Here is a 17,494-nt window from a genome sequence, read left to right as displayed (position 1 = left end):
TGAAAATATTAACAATTTTAACAAAGTTGCAGGATGCAAAATAAATCCACATAAGTCTTCAGCATTTCTAAATATTACCAACAAAACCCAACATTGACAGCAATATTGTTCAATTAAAAACAGTGAATGACTTAAGTATTCTCAGCCATACAATGATCCAAGACAATCCCAAAGGACTAATGATAAAGCATACTCTTCACCTCCAAAGAAAGAACTGATATTGATTGAACACAGACTGAAGCATGCTATTTTTCACTTTCATTTTTTTCCTTTATTTGAGCTTTCTTATACAAAATTACTAATATAGTAATGTTTTACATAATTGCACAGGTATAACCTATATCTGATTGCTTACTACCTCAGGGAGGGGAGAGGAGATGGAGAGATAGAGGGAGGGAGAGGTAGAATTTGGAACTCAAAACTTTAAATAAAAATGTTTATTTAAAAAAAAAAGAAATAGGACAGCAGTCATTTTGAGGGAAAGAAAATATTCCATTCCAAGGTTTGATTTCAAAACTCTGCCCTTCAGAATGAGGGTGACAGTCCACTGAATGTGTGTGTGTGTGTGTGTGTATACATACCACCAGAATGACATAATCCTATCTTTGAAATTGAAATAGACCCATGAACACCAACATTATAGAAGGAATACTTTCATACCACTTACTTCATAGTACCTTTCACCTCAGCTTAAAGAAAAGTAGATAGGGGCAGCTAGATGGCGCAGTGGATAGAGCACCGGTCCTGGATTCAGGAGTACCTGAGTTCAAATCCGGCCTCAGACATTTAACACTTACTAGCTGTGTGACCCTGGGCAAGTCACTTAACCCCAATTGCCTCACTAAAAAAAAAAAAAGAAAAGAAAAGTAGACAGAGATCTACTGCAAGAGATGATCATTTTATCGATCATCTGCATAAGGTTCATGAGCTACTGCACCCATTGTTGAACAATGTCTTCTACTAAAAGTCCATGATGAGCATCAGTTAGGGGAATCACAAGCTCCTGGATGTCATTTTTGTTGGATATTAGATTATTAAATTCTGATATTTTAAATATGGTAATATGGGTAATTCTATATGTGTGTATATGTATGAAATATCTTAAATTTCATTCAGAGGATTGTGAAGAAAAATTAAAAGAAAACTCAAGCTAAATTCTGAAGGACATTCACCAAGTTCAATGAAACTTCTCTTACTGCCTGCTTTCATTTCTTTTCCAACAGCTTTTGATAATTATATTTCCAACATATCTTAAAGTTGTATGCAATTTTTTTAATTAATGTCTTATTTTTTTAAAAAGACATTCAATATTACCATCACCCCAAAACCAAGAGTAGTTAGCAGAAGTTGCAATAGCCCTGTTGGAAATTCCATAGGGTCTTTGGCTCAGGCACATACTTAACAGATTTGGATATATTGGTAAAGATCATGTCATGCTTGATGCTAACAAAAGTCCTGAGTGACTCTTTGAAAAGTCTTAAACAAGTTCCTGTGATCTTATCTTTTTCTATTGTAGAAGATATGGAGAGTTGCCTCTTGCCAGGAAGGAATGTAGAAAGGCATGAGCAGGTATTCAGGAGATCACTGAAGATTAGCCTCCAACCATACTCATTTGGAAGAAACACATTTGAGCATGAGTTTAAGTGCTCCATGCCAGCTCCTGGCAGATTCAGTATGGCAAATTTAGTTGAATTTGAGTGTTCCAAAATCTTTTGATGCAACTGTCTTGGTGAGAGTGGTGATGTGCCCAAATTTGTCATTTCATGAAATTTGGGGAATAAGGATATGGTTAGGGACTGAAGCTGTGTTTTCTTGGGAAAGGAGAATTCCAGGTGATGAAACTCCCTCTACCAATGCAGTTTGGTACCTTCTCTGAACATAGTCTTAGAGAATTACCTAGAGAAATGGAATCAAATTCAAATATAAAGGGATACTGCAAGTTCCATATTCCCTTAGAAAACCATTAACATTATCTCTGTTGTACTGCCACTGTATTTATTTTGTAAACATTTCCCAGTTAGTTTTTATCTGGTTCCTCTGCATTGGGGAATGGGTTCCTTATGGCTTGCCAAGAATTGAACACCTTTGTTCTAAAGCACTGAGAAGTTAAGTGACTTGGCCAGAATCACAGAGCCAATAGACGACAAGGGCAGGACTTAAGCCCAAGTTTTTCTAACTTTGAGGTTGGCTCTCTATTCACACTGTTTCACAAAGGTAATAATTTCATATTGGTAATAATTTTCACATAGGTAAAAATCTACTATAAAACAGTGTGTATCTAACACTCTTTTATGCTGTAAGTATGTATTACCCACTTGCACACTGCTCTGATACAATAGTGATTCAATGGATAAAGCCCTGGACCTGGAATTGGGAAGACTTGCACTGAAATTCAGCCATAAAAACTTACTAGACTTTGTGGCTTTGGACAAGTCATTGAACTTCAGCCCACCTCAGTCAACGTAGTAATAGCATCTAACCCCCTTGGATTGTTGTGAGGATGAACTGGCATAGCACATGTAAAGTGTTTTGCCAACCTTAAAGCTAGTTTTATTATTACAAAATAAAATTGCCATGGAACAAGTCTACCATGCTATCTTCTGACTCTGTCACATACTGAGGCTATGAACTAAAACAACCTGCAAGTTATGGATTATAATAGTTTATTTCAGTTTCTCCTATGCCCCACATCTATGAAGATTAAAATATGACAGACATACTTTCTTTTTTTGTTTGTTTTGTTTTGTTTCATTTTTGCATGGCAATGAGGGTTAAGTGACTTGCCCAGGGTCACATAGCTAGTAAGTGTTAAGTGTCCCAGGCTGGATTTGAACTCAGGTCCTCCTGAATCCAGGGCTGGTGCTTTATCCACTGTGTCACCTAGCTGCCCCCAAAAGACATACTTTCTAGGTGATTTCATCACTTTATTAATAGGCTGGCAAATTATTAATAAAAGAATGGTCAATGGATATCTCTCTCAGACCAAAGATCAAAATAGCAGTGGACTCATAGTTTATATGCCCTTATAACTATAGGAGTGCCATCATATAGCCATCAAATCTAATTGGTTGACATGATTAGAGGTGAGTTACAGTAAAATGAAGTCTGGGGATAAGTGACTTAAGTCACTCAAATCTTGGTCAAAAAGATTTCAGAGAAAGAATGCAGATACTACCCAAGCTGATCAGAGCATAATAGTTTCCACCTAGGAATGGTTTGGTGCAGGCTAAGATATAGGCTATCTAGTCAGTAAAGTCCTTTAGAAAAAAACCTGAAAGGAGGAAAGGCAGTGAGCTCTCAAACTCATGACACAATTGCTCCAAAAAACATCCAAATAATGCCAGAGGACAATTCCTGTAGCAGCAAAATCCACAGAAAAATGTGCTGAAATCATCTTCCAACCAAGGATGGATTGGAACATTGGAAGGAGGGAGCTGCTGTGCTGAAACAGGAGTAGAGCCCAACTCCACAGTCACCCTGACACAAATCCAATCCCAAGAAGGCCTCACCAGAAAAAGAGACCCCCCTGCCCCCAGAGACTCTGAATCATCTGCAGCACCAATATTGTCTGGAACTAAGCTCCCAGACTGGTAAGAGGGCTGAGCCCTTGGTAGGGGGGAGACTACAGGGGTCTATGCAGGTGCTGAGGCAGAACTTTGGTTTTTCACCCCTTCTGGGAACCAGGAAGTAGGTTTGAGTAGCAGTGGCACAGGTGGAGGAGGGGCACAGGCTCGTCAGAGCTGACAACCATAACACACAAAACTGGTTGAATAGCAAGTTGGTCTGGGGTCATCTAAGCACCAGAGAACAGGCCAGGCAAGTGAAGAACCTGCTCCTCCTTAAATCATACCACCTGGGACCTTCTGAAGCTTGGGATAGTGCAGCTTGGAAACAGGCCCCCACTTTAAGGAGCTAAAAGTCAAGTAAAAGAAAGGCAAGATGAGCAGACAGAGAAAGGTGAGGACCATAGAAAGTTTCTTTAGTGACAAGGAAGATCCAGGTGCACCCTTAGAGGAAAATGTCAATGTCAGGGCCCCTATATCTAAAGCTTCCAAGAAAAATATGAATTGGTCTCAGGTCATAGAGGCATTCAAAAAGGACTTTGAAGATAAAGTTAGAGAGGTTGAGGAAAAAATGGAAAGAGAAATGAGGGTGATGCAGGAAAGACATGAGAAAAAAGTCAACACCTTGAAAAGTCAAATTGGCCAAATGGAAAAGAAGATACAAAAACTCTCTGATGAAAATAATTGCTTAAGAATTGGGATTGAACAAATGGAAGCTAGTGACTTTCTGAGAAACACAATAAAACAAATCCAAATGAACAAAAAAATAGAGGGTAATGTGAAATATCTTCTGGGAAAAACTGCTGACCTGGAAAATAGGTCCAAGAGAGATAATTTGAAAATTATTGGTCTACCTGAAAACCATGATCAAGGAAAGAGCTTAGACACCATCTTCCAAGATATTCTCAGGGAAAATTGCCCTGATATTCTAGAAGCAGAAGGCAAAATAGAAATTGAAAGAAGCCAGTGATCACCTCCTGAAAGAGATCCCAAAAGGAAAACTCCTAGGAATATTACAGCCAAATTCCAGAGCTCTCAGGTCAAGGAGAAAATATTGCAAGCCGCCAAAAAGAAAGAATTCAAGTACTGTGGAGCCCAGTCAGCATAGCACAAGATCTAACAGCTTCTACATTAAAGGACTGGAGAGCATGGAATATGATATTCCAGAGGGTAAAGGAATTGGGATTACAACCAAGAATCACCTACCCAGAAAAACTGACCATAATTGTTCAGAGGAAAAAATGGGACTTCAATGAAAAAGAGGACTTTCAGGTATTCATGCTGAACAGACCTGAACTAGGGGGCAGCTAGGTAGCATAGTGGATAAAGCACTGGCCCTGGATTCAGGAGTACCTGAGTTCAAATATGTCCTCAGACACTTGATACTTAACTAGCTGTGTGACCTTGGGCAAGTTACTTAACCCTCATTGCCCTGCAAAAAAAAAAAAAAAAAAAAAAGGAAAAGACCTGAACTGAATGGCAAATTTGACTTTCAAATACAAGACCCTAGAGAAACATAAAAAATTGGAGCTGGGGGACATACCTGAGGTCACGCAGTGGGTAACTGTCTTGTGTCTGAGACTGGATTTTGGCTAGGAACCCCCTAGGTCCAGGGTGGATGCTTTGTCCACTGTGTCACCTAGCTGCCCCATGATGACATCTTTAGGGTAAAATTGATGGGGAGGGATATTCCCTGGGGGAGGGGGAAGGGCAGAGGTAGCACGGGGTTAAATCCTACATGAAAGAAACAGGAAAAGGCTTATGGAGTGGGGGAAGAGATGGGGGAGGAGCAGGGCAGTAAATGAATTTTATACTCATTAGAATAGGCTCAAAGACCTTAATCTCATCAGAGTTGCCTCAAAGAGGGATTCACACACACACAATTGGGTGGAGTAATCTATTTAATCTGGGCAGTAAATGAGCCTAACACTCATCAGAATTGACTCAAAGAGGGAATAACATACACACTCAATTGGGTGGAGTAATCTAACCCTGCAGGAAAATAGGAGGGGAAGGGGATAAAGAGAGAGGGGAAAAAGAAGGGAGGGCAGATTGGGGGAGGGGACAGACAGAAGCAAATCCCTTTTCAAGAGGGATAGAGTGAAAGAAGATAGATACTAGAGTAAATATGGGGAAGGGAATAGGATAGAGGGAAACAGTTAACAATAGTAATCATGAAAAAGAGAAAATAGGGGAAATTGTACAAAAAATATTCATAGCAACTCTTTGTGGTGGCTAAGAATTGGGAATGAAGGGAATGTCCATCAATTGAGGAATGACTGAAGAAGCTGTGGTATATGATTGTAGTGGAATGGTATTGTGCTATAGGAAATGACAAACAGGATGATTCCAGATGTTAAAAATATTTAAAACTAACTGGTTGGCCTAATCTGTGGACTTTTGGCTGGCTATCTGACTGGTTTTGATTTAGTTTGGGCCATTTTAAAATTCCCACAACTGCTTCTCCCAAATTGATAAGCAAACACCTCTTTCTTCAAATTAAAGCAAATAGGTTTGTTTATGAGAATAAATGAAAGAGATAAGGGTAAAGAAATGCAAAGTATAAAACCTGAAACCTTTTTAAACTTTCTCTCCTGCTGCCTCAAATCTCTCACCTGAGGGTATGCTGGCACTATCTGTGCTCCCCTTTCTCAGTCTCCTTTCTCTCAGTCAGTCCCCTTTCACTTTCACTGCTCCACTCCTCTCTCTGTCTCGTGCTTGTAGCATTCTCTAACTGCCAGCCCAAAAGCTCCCTTTCTTTCCATACCATCTCTTTCCTCTGTAGCGTCTCTGTAGCCTTCCCCCTTTCACTGTGTCAACTTCCCAGCATCTCTGCCCCCCCAGGCTATATATTCCTTATCTTCATCCTCCTAAAACTCAGGCTGACTACACCTACACATGCCAAGCTAATTCACTGGTACCCCTAGGGCACACTGAGCCCCATACCTAGCACTCCAGGATCTGGGGGCTGGGCGAAGCAAGATCCGGCATCCCTCAGGCCTTCCGTGCAGCCATGCTTCTGTGCAGCAGGACCACACCACGCCACACCCAGGGCCCAGGGTTTTTGTCTGAGCCACTTAGCTGGGCTCAGAGGCCCATGCAAATGAAACAGAGGGGTAGTGGCGCCAGCCTGTCTCACACAAAGAAAAACACTGAGAGCCTAATTTTAGCAACCTACACAGAAAAACCTGGAAAGACTCATATGTACTGATGCATAGTGAAGTGAGCAGTACTGGGAGGACATTGGGTATAGTGACAGCAGTATTGTTTGATGAGCAATTGTGAATGACTTAACTACTCTCTCAGCAATACAATGATCCAAGAGAATTCAAAGGGACTAATGATGAAGCATACTATCTGCCCCCATAGAAAGAACTGATTAAAAAAAGAATACTTGTGAATTGTACATATATAACCTGGTTGATGTCTTATGGAAAGGGGAGGAAAGGGAGAGTCGGAGAAAAATTTGGAACTCTAAATCTTATGAAAATGAATGTTGAAAACTACCCTTATATATAACTGGAAAAAATAAAGTAAATGTTTGTTGCAAAGAAAAAAAGAAAAAACCTGAAGGACTTAGAAAGAAGAGAGGGAGCACTGAACCTTCCCAAGATATCAATTATTAATAGTTATTTCTCATACTCCCCAGCAGCTAAGTGAACATGGCTTACTCATTTCCAGAAAGTCTTTACAATAGTTTTAGTACCAAGATAGTTACAGAAATATTTCTAGCAAAATGTTATGCATTCCTCAGAAAGAACTTCAATAGTATGGCAATAGTGGGGTGTACACCAATTTTGCTATCTATTCATAAGGTTAACTAAAAAGTGGAGACATAAGATGATGGCCAGTACATAGAAGGCAACTGAAAGAGACTGAATGAATTAAAGCTTCTTCTCTTCAAGGGACAAGTTTATTAATCATAACACCTTCCTACAACTAATGTTGGCTAAAAAAGCTTGTTAAAGAGCCACAAACATAGCATTCCAAGCAGATTTTTTTCAGGGCATTAGATGGTCCAGAAAATACCTAGAGTGACTATCAGCCAAAATGAAGAATCTCAGGCAAGGAACAATGGAGAACACCAATCAGATTGGCTAAAATGACAAAAAAGGAAAATAATAAATGTTGGAGAAGCTGTGGGAAAATTGGAACACTAATGCATTGTTGGTGGAGCTGTGAACTGATCCAACCATTCTGGAGAGCAATTTGGAATTATGCCCAAAGGGCTATAAAGCTGTGCATACCCTTTGACCCAGCAATACCACTCTTGGGTCTTTTTCCCAAAGAGATCATAAAAAAGGGAAAAGGACCCACATATACAAAAATATTTCTAGCTGCTCTTTTTATGGTGGCAAGGAATTGGAAATTGAGGGGCTGCCCATCAATTGGAGAATGGCTGAACAAGTTGTGGTATATGAATGTAATGGAATTCTATTGTGCTGTAAGAAACAATGAGCAGGTGAAGTTCAGAGAAACCTGGAAGGACTTGCATGAACTGATGATGAGTGAGATGAGCAGAACCAGAAGAACATTATACACAGTACCATCAACATTATGTGTGGACCAACTGTGATAGATTAGATTCTTCTCACCAATCCAACAGAACAAGAATGTTCCAAAGGACTCATGATGGAAAAGGCTCTCCAAATCCAGGGGGGAAAAAAAAGAACTATGGGATATGGATGCTGATTGGACCATACTATTTCTTTTGTTTTTGATGCTGTTGGTTTTCTGATTTCAGCTTTTTCCTTTGTGCTATGATCTTTTTCATATAACATGACTAATGCCTAAAGATGTTTAATTTTATTAAGTATATTTAACCTATATCAGATTGCCTGCTGTCTAGGGGAGGGGGGAGGGAGGCGAGGGAGGGAGAAAAATTTGAAATTGGAAATTTTATATAAACAAATCTTGAAAACTATTTCTACATGTAACTGGAAAATAATAAAATACTTTTATTTAAATTTTAAAAAGCAGGGAGGGGAAAAAAGGAACAATGGAAAGTAGCACCTGGCAGGGAGCAATGAAGAGGAAGGAATGATGTGTTACTGTGGTAATCAATGCCTAATAAAAAGCAAGTCCAATAAAAAAAACAGAATAATGACATGAGTAGAAAACATCCACAGATTTTCAGAGTTGAGAGTATCAGCTGTCCCTCCATACATGTGCTTAGGTCTTTTTTTTCTCTTTTTTTTTCTGGGGCAATGAGGGTTAAGTGACTTGTCCAGGGTCACACAGCTAGTACATGTCAAGTGTCTGAGGCCAGATTTGAACTCAGGTCTTCCTGAATCCAGGGTCAGCACTTTATCCACCTAGCTTCCCCCTGTGTGCTTAGGACTTGCACACATGTGTGTGCATCCCTGACAAGTGGGTGCCCATGGCTTCTCTCCCCTCTCCCCACTAAATGTGTGTGTGTGTTTGTGGCAGTATAAGTTCAAAGCTTATGAGGAAAATATTTTGCAGTTAATTTATCTATATTGTTATTTAAAACAAATGGATTTATTATTTTTTTAAATCCCCACTGTTCACCCCCAGTCTCTCTCTAATATTCAATCTCTCCCAATCTACTTGTTCCTTTCATGTTTCTTCCAAGCTTACACATGTCCTTGTCACTCTCATCCTTTAAAAAAAAGCCTCACTAAATCTCCCATCTCCACTAGCTATCATCCTATGTCTCCACTTTTTAATTAACCTCCTTGAAAAATTCATGTAAACTCAAATGCCTCTACTTTCTCCTCTCTCACTCTCTTCTAAACCTTCTGCAATCAGGCTGTTTCAATCATCATTCAACTGAAACTTCCCAGTACAAATTACTAATGATCTCTCTTTTTTTTTTTACTTTTAAAAAGTACCTTTATTGAGGGCAGCTAGGTGGCACAGTGGACGAAGCACCAGCCCTGGATTCAGGAGAACCTGAGTTCAAATTCAACCTCAGACACTCAACACCCACCAGCCATGTGATTCTGGGCAAGTCCCTTAACCCTCATTGCACTGAAAAAAAAACCCAAAACAACAAAAAAGTACCTTTATTGTCAAACTTCAGATAAATAGGGGTAAAGGACTTTTATAGAGAACACTGCACAGCAGGTCTTGATTTGAGAGAGAAGGCAAGGGAACCCCCTCCCCCTAAAGTGGGAATGACTTATCCAAGGTGGCAGAGCTGGCAAGAGAGAGAGAGCCAGCAAAAGATTAGACTGCCAGATTAGATTAGACCCCCTGATTGGGGTTGGGAGTGGAGCTGAGGGGATAGGTGAGTGGGTGGTAGAAGATCGGAGATGTGTCTTTGCCTGACCCTGGGGTGGGTCCTGGATGAATTCTTCAGAGGACAGGAGGCAGATCTTTTGATTTGGAACCGTTGGGTTGTATGTTTAGATGGGATGTGGGCTCCTGCCTTCTGAATCTGCCCCAATGCCGACAATGGAAACAGAAGCTGACCTGTACTCCAGCTGAATTCTTCATCAGCTGCTGTCCTTGGTCCTGTCTCCCAGGGTCTAAACCACTGCACAAGGTCAGCCTGAGCTGGCCCTGCTGGAACATAGTTCCAAATAGACACTCCGAATCTCTGGTGGGTGTCCAGCTTCTTATACTCGTATTCTTGGGTCTGTCTTCTTATTGGCAGGACGCGAGGGGGTAGCTAGGTGGTGCAGTGGACAAAGCACTGACCCTGGATTCAGAAAGACCTGAGTTCAAATACGGCCTCAGACACTTGATGCTACTAGCTGTGTGACCCTGGGCAAGACACTTAACCCTCATTGCCCCACAAAAAAAAAAAAAGAAATCTTATGGGCAGGACTTCTTCCTGAATGTTACAGGCGTGCCTCTGGGCTGAGAAGTGGTTTCTTGGGAGAATGTGGGCATTTCTTGCTGGAAGAGCTGGGGGAAACACAAGGGGTAAAAAGTATATACTGAAGTACAAAGGAAGGCTTCTCTCCCTGGCTTTTGATGAGATTTCAAGCTTCTAGGCTTCTCCTTGGATTGCATTTTAGTTGTGTGACAGAAGTAGTGAAAATGGCTCAAATCTGCACAAACTTCAATTGGTTATGAGTTCTGGGCTGCCCTCGGTGGCCTCCAGATTGATCAGCAGGGACCTCCAAGTGCTTGGACAGAGCACCTGTCTGAGCTCTCAGATGCTCGATGTAGCCTTCAAGCCTGTTGGCTTTGGGATATGTAACGATCTCTTAATTACAAAAAAAACTAATGGCCTTTTCTCAGTTTCATCTTTCTTGACCTTTCTTGATTTTCATGACAATGTTTTCTCTTGGTTCTCCTCCTACCTGTCTGACTGATTTGGAGATTTAAGAGATTATATTAAATTTAAGAGACTATACTAAACTGTATTGTGTCTTGTTAATATTTTAACACAATTACCCAGGAATTTCTACAAATGATTTGAAACCAGACAAGCAGAAGTCCCATCAGAGTTGTCCTAAGAATGAGGCCTATTGCAGAACATCCAAGAGAAGATATACAGGGATCAGAGCACTACATGAGGCATCTGGGACTCAAAATGTGCTGATTAAATGGATATTGGGAGTAGGTTACTAGGATACAAGGAGATTTGATGTTAGTATTGATGATTATTATTGTATTGCTATGACCTTTGTTTATGGTGTTTATGTTTAAGTTTTCTTGGTTCCCTTGGTGAGATATAAATCTCCCTCCTCAAAATTAGTCCACTGTAAGCCCCCTAAGTAGTTTGATCTGTAACTTGAGTGTGTAATTCTTATTATGAGTGTATTTTTTAAACCTTATAGATTTGCCTTAAAAATATGAGGGGAGGCAGAGTGGGCTGCCTACTCTCCCATAAATCAGAAGGGGGAATTGAAGGGATTAAGAAAGCAAGTAGTTGGGCAGCTAGGTGGCAAGTTGATAGAGCACTGGCCCTGGATTCAGGAGAACCTGAGTTCAAATCCGGCCTCAGACCCTTGACACTTACTAGCTGTGTGACCCTGAGCAAGTCACTTAACCCCAATTGCCTCACAAAAAAAGAAAGAAAGAAAGTAGTTAATTTTAAGAATTTAGTGGTTTGATGAAAAACTGAAAGACTTGCCTATTCTCAACAATACAATGATCCAAGACAATTCCAAAGGACTAGTGATGATTTCCACTAGATACTATCCACCTGCAAAGGAAGAGCTGATATTGATGGAACATAGAAGCATGCTATTTTTCACTTTCTTTCATTTTTTTCTTTTATGCAGGTTTTCTTATGCAAAATGACTAATATGGTAATGTTTTACATAATAGTAGATGTATAACCTATATCTGATTGCTTAACATCTATGGGATTGGGGAGGGGAGGGAAGAAAAAAGATAAAATTTGGAACCCAAAGCTATAAATTAAAATGTTTATTACTTTAAAAAAAAAAAAGAATTGAGTGAATCATACTGACTCCATCTTGTGACTCAATTTTGGAACAAGTTTGGTTCCCTTTCTTTTTTTTTTTTAATTTTTTTTTTTGTGAGGCAATGGGGGTTAAGTGACTTGCCCAGGGTCACACAGCTAGTAAGTATCAAGTGTCTGAGACAGGATTTGAACTCAGGTACTCCTGACTCCAGGGCCGGTGCTCTATCCACTGCGCCACCTAGCTGCCCCGGTTCCCTTTCTATTCAATTATGGATCTAGTCCAATTTCTGTTTTATGAGAAAACTTTATTCAATTATGGAAATTGGGAGAAAACCTTATTACATTGTTTGAACCTAGCCCTGGATGGCTAGGCAGCTGGACTAACTCTACCTGTTGATTAGAGACATTTAACTAAGGACATAGGTTATGTTGACCAGAAATCCAATCATATCCTAAGATTGATGCAAAGAATTTTCTCACAATTTCTACATCTCAAATAGCCTATATGTCTTAACTGGAGACATGAAGAGGGAGTGAAGTTTTCAGAGAGAAAGTGATACCTGAATTGCATCTTGGAGAAAGATAAAGATTCTAAGAAGTGATTTGAGTAGGCAGTATATTCCAAATATGCACACAGGTGGGAGACAGAAAACTATACACTGGGGAATAGTTCAGGAGCTCTCTCTCTTTTTTTTTCCACTGGTGTTTCTACATTTTGGCAGATAGGTGGGATTGGTGAAGGCATAGGAGTAAAATGAACATGGGACCTCCCTAAGCTGCATGAGCTTCCTCCCACCTTGTTATGCAATAGACTTCTAGTGGAAGGAATTTGAGAACTCTGAAGAGTCTGCCACAACTTAGGCCATGAACAAAGGTAGGATTCACTGAATACACATTGCCAGAGCAGGGCAGACAGCTTAGTGATTTCAGTGATCATAAGTATGCAAAGCTATTCTCTCCAAAAATGAAACCATCAGACAGAAGAATTCCATAGCAAGTCCTGATTTAGTATCCCAAATTTACTGGAACGAATGGTCATGGTCCCTTGGTTGGAATAAGTTTCCTTAAGCCCCTGAAGAAACCTTTGCACATTAACAAATAGCTTTGTATCTTCAAAGGGGAAGGTGAAAGCCTCTTCTTACAATTTCTTTCTAAGAGTTTCTGAAGTCAAAACTTTCTCTACCTGGAAAGAGCTTAGATTTTATCAGGGAGGTACATTACATGAATAAATACAAAATAATTAATTGGGGGAGAGAGCATTAATTCCTGGGAACTGGGGTGGGATGGGATAGGGTGGGGGAATGGAAGGGAAGGTCATTGGGGGTCATTTTACATCAAGTAAGGAACAGCCCTTCAGGCAAGCAGCCTTTACCACTCACTATCCCACTCTCCAGAGTGGCTCTTCCATACATTTTTATCCTTCCCAAAAACTTCTATGGCTCCCCCAGGATAAGAAAGAGTAGATAGTGACCTGCACTGGGGGAGGAGATCACAGATTTATCCAAATATGTGTAGCTAAGTAGTACAGTAAATACAGTGATGGACCTGGAGTGAGAAAGATCAGAGTTCAAATGTAGTCTCAGACACTTACCAGCTGTATGACCTTGGGCAAGTCACTTAACCAGTTTCAGTTTCCTCAATTATAAAATAGTACTATTGTAGCACCTATTGCCTAGAGTTGTTTTGAAGATCAAATAAGATAATATTTGCAAAGGGATAGATAGCTTCCCATGCCATCTTGAAAAAAATTAAAAAGAAAGAACTGAGGTTGTTTCCCAAATGTTATAGATTAGAAATCAGGAAGAAACCAAAGTTTTTGCTTGATTTTGTGATGACTCAGAGGGGGTAAGTTCTCAAGAGGAGCCAAAAAGAAATAAAGGTAAAGTTGTCCCTAGCCACTATTCTCCTTCTGTAAATAACTAATTGATCCCTCAAAGAGTAGTGATTAGGGATTTAGCACAAAGCAGATTATATTTATAATCCCTCCCTTCTTCCAACAAATACTGAGATAGCATCACACTAACCCCATGTTCACTTCCTTTCCCTAGCCTGGTTGTTAGATTAGATACAAGTTTGTACCCAGAAAAATATATATATAAACTAATAGAATCTCAGAATCATGAGAGACCTCTGAGTTCATCCAGTGCAACCTTCCTCCTTAAAGCTCGAATCCCCTCAAGCCATCCCCACAAGAGCTCATCCTGCCTTTTCTCAAAGACCTCCAGTGATGAAATCTGAAGTCCTCAGGAGAAAAGAAGATAGGGAAGCTCTTGATTTCAGATTCCCCTGTCGTGCCCCAGCAAAGGAGGTAATATAGCCCTTATAACCAATACAATTGTGTAAATACAGAGGTTTCCAAACAGTCTGAGGCTCCCTCCATATCTGCTAAATGGATAGCTGAGTATATGCCATTTTTTCCTCTGGAGGGCATTTTCATTGATCACAATGGAGAATGCAATCATTATTTTTAAGGACTTTGGGCATAGAGTGCATGAAATGGGAAATGAATTTTAGCTATATTCTGAAACATTCAGTTAGAAATGCCCAGGTCAAAGGAATCAAGGACCAAGATATCATGCCACTTATCTGAACTGACTGCCTGAGTCAAGCAAATTCATGGGTGTTTGTGTGTGTGTGTGTATTGGGGAGGGAGGAATCTAGAGCTCTAGTAGTTCTATAAATGTCCTATTGATGTTGGAATCAGCCTCTTCATCTCCTACTACAAACATACCCAAGTAGTCAGCAGTGTCTCCACCCAATTGGCTGCAATGGAACAGTTCTTCCACAAATCTCTGGGACTGCTTCCTATCATGCTCTCCCAAGTAGTGTGTAAGGTCCATGACCCAGAAGAGGGGCTTGCTTAGCTTATATCTACAGGATGCCAAACCAGCAAGGGGATAGTTTGGTCAACTAGGGCAATCAGTATGTATATGCCATAAGTTTCTAAGCAGACTTGAGAAAGGATAGGGCCCTGGGAAACTCGTAGATCAGAAAAGGTTCCTGAGAAGAAAGATGGTAATTCAGTAGAGAATAACTTTAAAAATTCCAAAATTTTGTACACCCCTGCCCACAACCTCATTTGTGAATCATTTATAGGAACTGCTAAGGGACAGATGAAAAAGAAAAACACATGTCCAACCCCCCCCCAAAAAACCAACTTTATAATGTATTGGTTAAGAAATAAGACAAATTTTAAATATGCAAAGAGATGAAACAAGCAGTCATCCCAAACATAACCTCATACAATTGTTTATAAGCACTGTTATGAAGACTATATTCATAAATTAGAAAGAACAGAGCCAAGTGAAGTTAATTCACATTGACAGTTGACTTGATTAGACACTGAATCACAGAATATGAGATCTGAAACCTCAGAGATCACTTAATAAAATATGGTCATTTTATAGATGAGGAAACTGAGTCCCTGAGAAGTTAAGTGATTTGCCTAAGGACACATAGCCAGTAAATGGCAAAGCTGGGACTTCAAGATTAGTGCTCTCCTGTTATAAATGCTGGAATTGGATAGTTTCAGAGCTCACTTCCTTCTATCATCCTGGAGTCAGTAATGTCTTGGTTCAAGTTCCACTTCTGACACACACTGACTATGACATTTAACCTTTCTATGCCCCAAGGAAGCTTTCTAAAACATTTGCATAGCAAATGCCAACCTGCAGTGGTAGAAAAACTTCCCTATACCAGTGAAAATCACAGAGCCAGTCCAAAAAAAAAAAATCCCAAGGGCAGGAACCTTGTGTTATTGAGCCTTTATTTTTTCCCAACACCTCATGCAATATTCTGAACTCAGTAGTTGATTAATAAGTGTTTGTTGTAATGTAAATTTGTTATTTAGATCTTCAAAGAGTTTTTTCCATTGATGATCAAATTTCAATTTACCCCTATTTTTTTTTAAATAACATGCAGGAAAATGAATATTTCCAGCAACAGCTCCAATAATACTGCTGGTTTCATCCTGCTTGGATTCCCCTGTAGCAGAGAGATTCAGATCCTTCTCTTTGTACTGTTCTTCATCATCTACATACTGACCCTTACAGGAAATGGTTTTATCATCTGTGCTGTGCACTGGGACCAGCGTCTTCACAACCCCATGTACATCCTCTTGGCCAACTTCTCTTTCCTGGAAATGTGGTATGTCACATCTACTGTCCCCAATATGTTAGCCAACTTTCTCTCTAAGACCAAGACGATCTCCTTCTCTGGATGTTTCCTCCAGTTCTACTTCTTCTTCTCTTTAGGTACTACAGAATGCTTTTTTCTGGCCATTATGGCATTTGATCGGTATCTGGCCATCTGCAGACCTCTGCATTATCCCACCATCATGACAAGATGTCTCTGCACCTGTCTGGTGGTCAACTGCTGGGTATTTGGCTTCCTGTGGTTCTTGGTCCCCATCATTCTCATCTCCCAGTTGTCCTTCTGTGGCTCAAAGGTCATTGACCACTTTCTTTGTGACCCAGGTCCCCTGCTAACTCTCACTTGTACCCGAGCCCCTTTGATAGAATTCACCTGTTCGATCTTGAGTTCTCTGCTCCTGTTTGTACCTTTCATCTACATCATGGGGACCTACGCGATGGTCCTGAGAGCTGTGTTGAGAGTTCCTTCAGCAGCAGGTCGGCATAAAGCCTTCTCCACCTGTGGGTCCCATTTGGCTGTGGTGTCGCTGTTCTATGGCTCTGTAATGGTGATGTATGTGAAACCAACATCAGGCCATGAAGCTGGAACCCAGAAGATTGTGACCCTCTTTTATTCTGTGGTGACCCCATTCTTAAATCCTTTGATCTACAGCCTTAGGAACAAAGAGATGAAGGATGCCCTGAGGAAATTTTTGGGTATGTGAGAATTAAGTCTTAGCAAAAGAAACCCTTAGAGAACCATAAAAATTTTGAATCACTTCCAGAGTGAAGTATCAAGAATAGCCAGTATGTGAAGTGAGTAGAACCAGGAGAATGTTGTACATAGTGACAGAAATATCGTTTGAGGAAGAACTGTGAATGACTTAACTGTTCTCAGAAATGCAATGATCCAAGCAAGACAATCCCAAAGGACCAATGATGAAGCATACCCTCCACCCCCAAAGAGAGAATTGATATTGATTGAATACAGACTACAGCATCCTATTTTCCATTTTTTTCTTTATTTCTTTTATTTGGGTCTTCTTATACAAACTAATATGGTAAATGTTTTACGTAACTGCACATATATAACCTATATCTGATTGTTTACTGCCTCAGGAAGGGGGAGGGAAGATAGGGGAAGAGGGATAGAATTGGGGACTCAAAACATTAAATAAAATGTTTATTATTATTAAAAAAACAAACAAATTTGTCCTTGTACCTCCAGAGCCTAACACAGGGCATGGCACATAACATACAGTTGACAAATTTTTTTTGATTGATTTTCCGGGTTTGGAAGATCTTGTCAATTTCTTCACAAAATTTCCCTATTTCAGTCTCCACAATAGATGTTGGTATATAAGCTGCAATTATTAAGTGCTTGTTGATTAATTGATAATGACTTTGCTTGGCACAGAGTGGGCTTATTAATAATGCTTATTGATAATGAA

The 17,494-nt window shown here is 40.0% G+C and overlaps 1 protein-coding gene across 1 annotated transcript; it reads left to right on the top strand.

Annotated features, from left to right (window-relative positions):
• The first annotated feature begins 15,838 nt into the window (after nucleotides 1-15,838).
• LOC122742700 (olfactory receptor 11G2-like) lies at nucleotides 15,839-16,768 on the top strand. Its single transcript, XM_043987125.1, has one exon. The coding sequence runs from the start codon at nucleotides 15,839-15,841 to the stop codon at nucleotides 16,766-16,768; it is 930 nt and encodes a 309-aa protein (XP_043843060.1).
• The last annotated feature ends 726 nt before the right edge of the window (nucleotides 16,769-17,494 follow it).

Source organism: Dromiciops gliroides, chromosome 2 (assembly GCF_019393635.1).
Source record: "Dromiciops gliroides isolate mDroGli1 chromosome 2, mDroGli1.pri, whole genome shotgun sequence".
Taxonomy (NCBI): domain Eukaryota; kingdom Metazoa; phylum Chordata; class Mammalia; order Microbiotheria; family Microbiotheriidae; genus Dromiciops; species Dromiciops gliroides.
This window is presented reverse-complemented; position numbering and strand designations above follow the sequence as displayed.

Coding starts and splice junctions, on each gene's coding strand:
- LOC122742700 (XM_043987125.1), top strand. CDS start 15,839: ATGAATATTTCCAGCAACAGCTCCAATAATACTGCTGGTTTCATCCTG.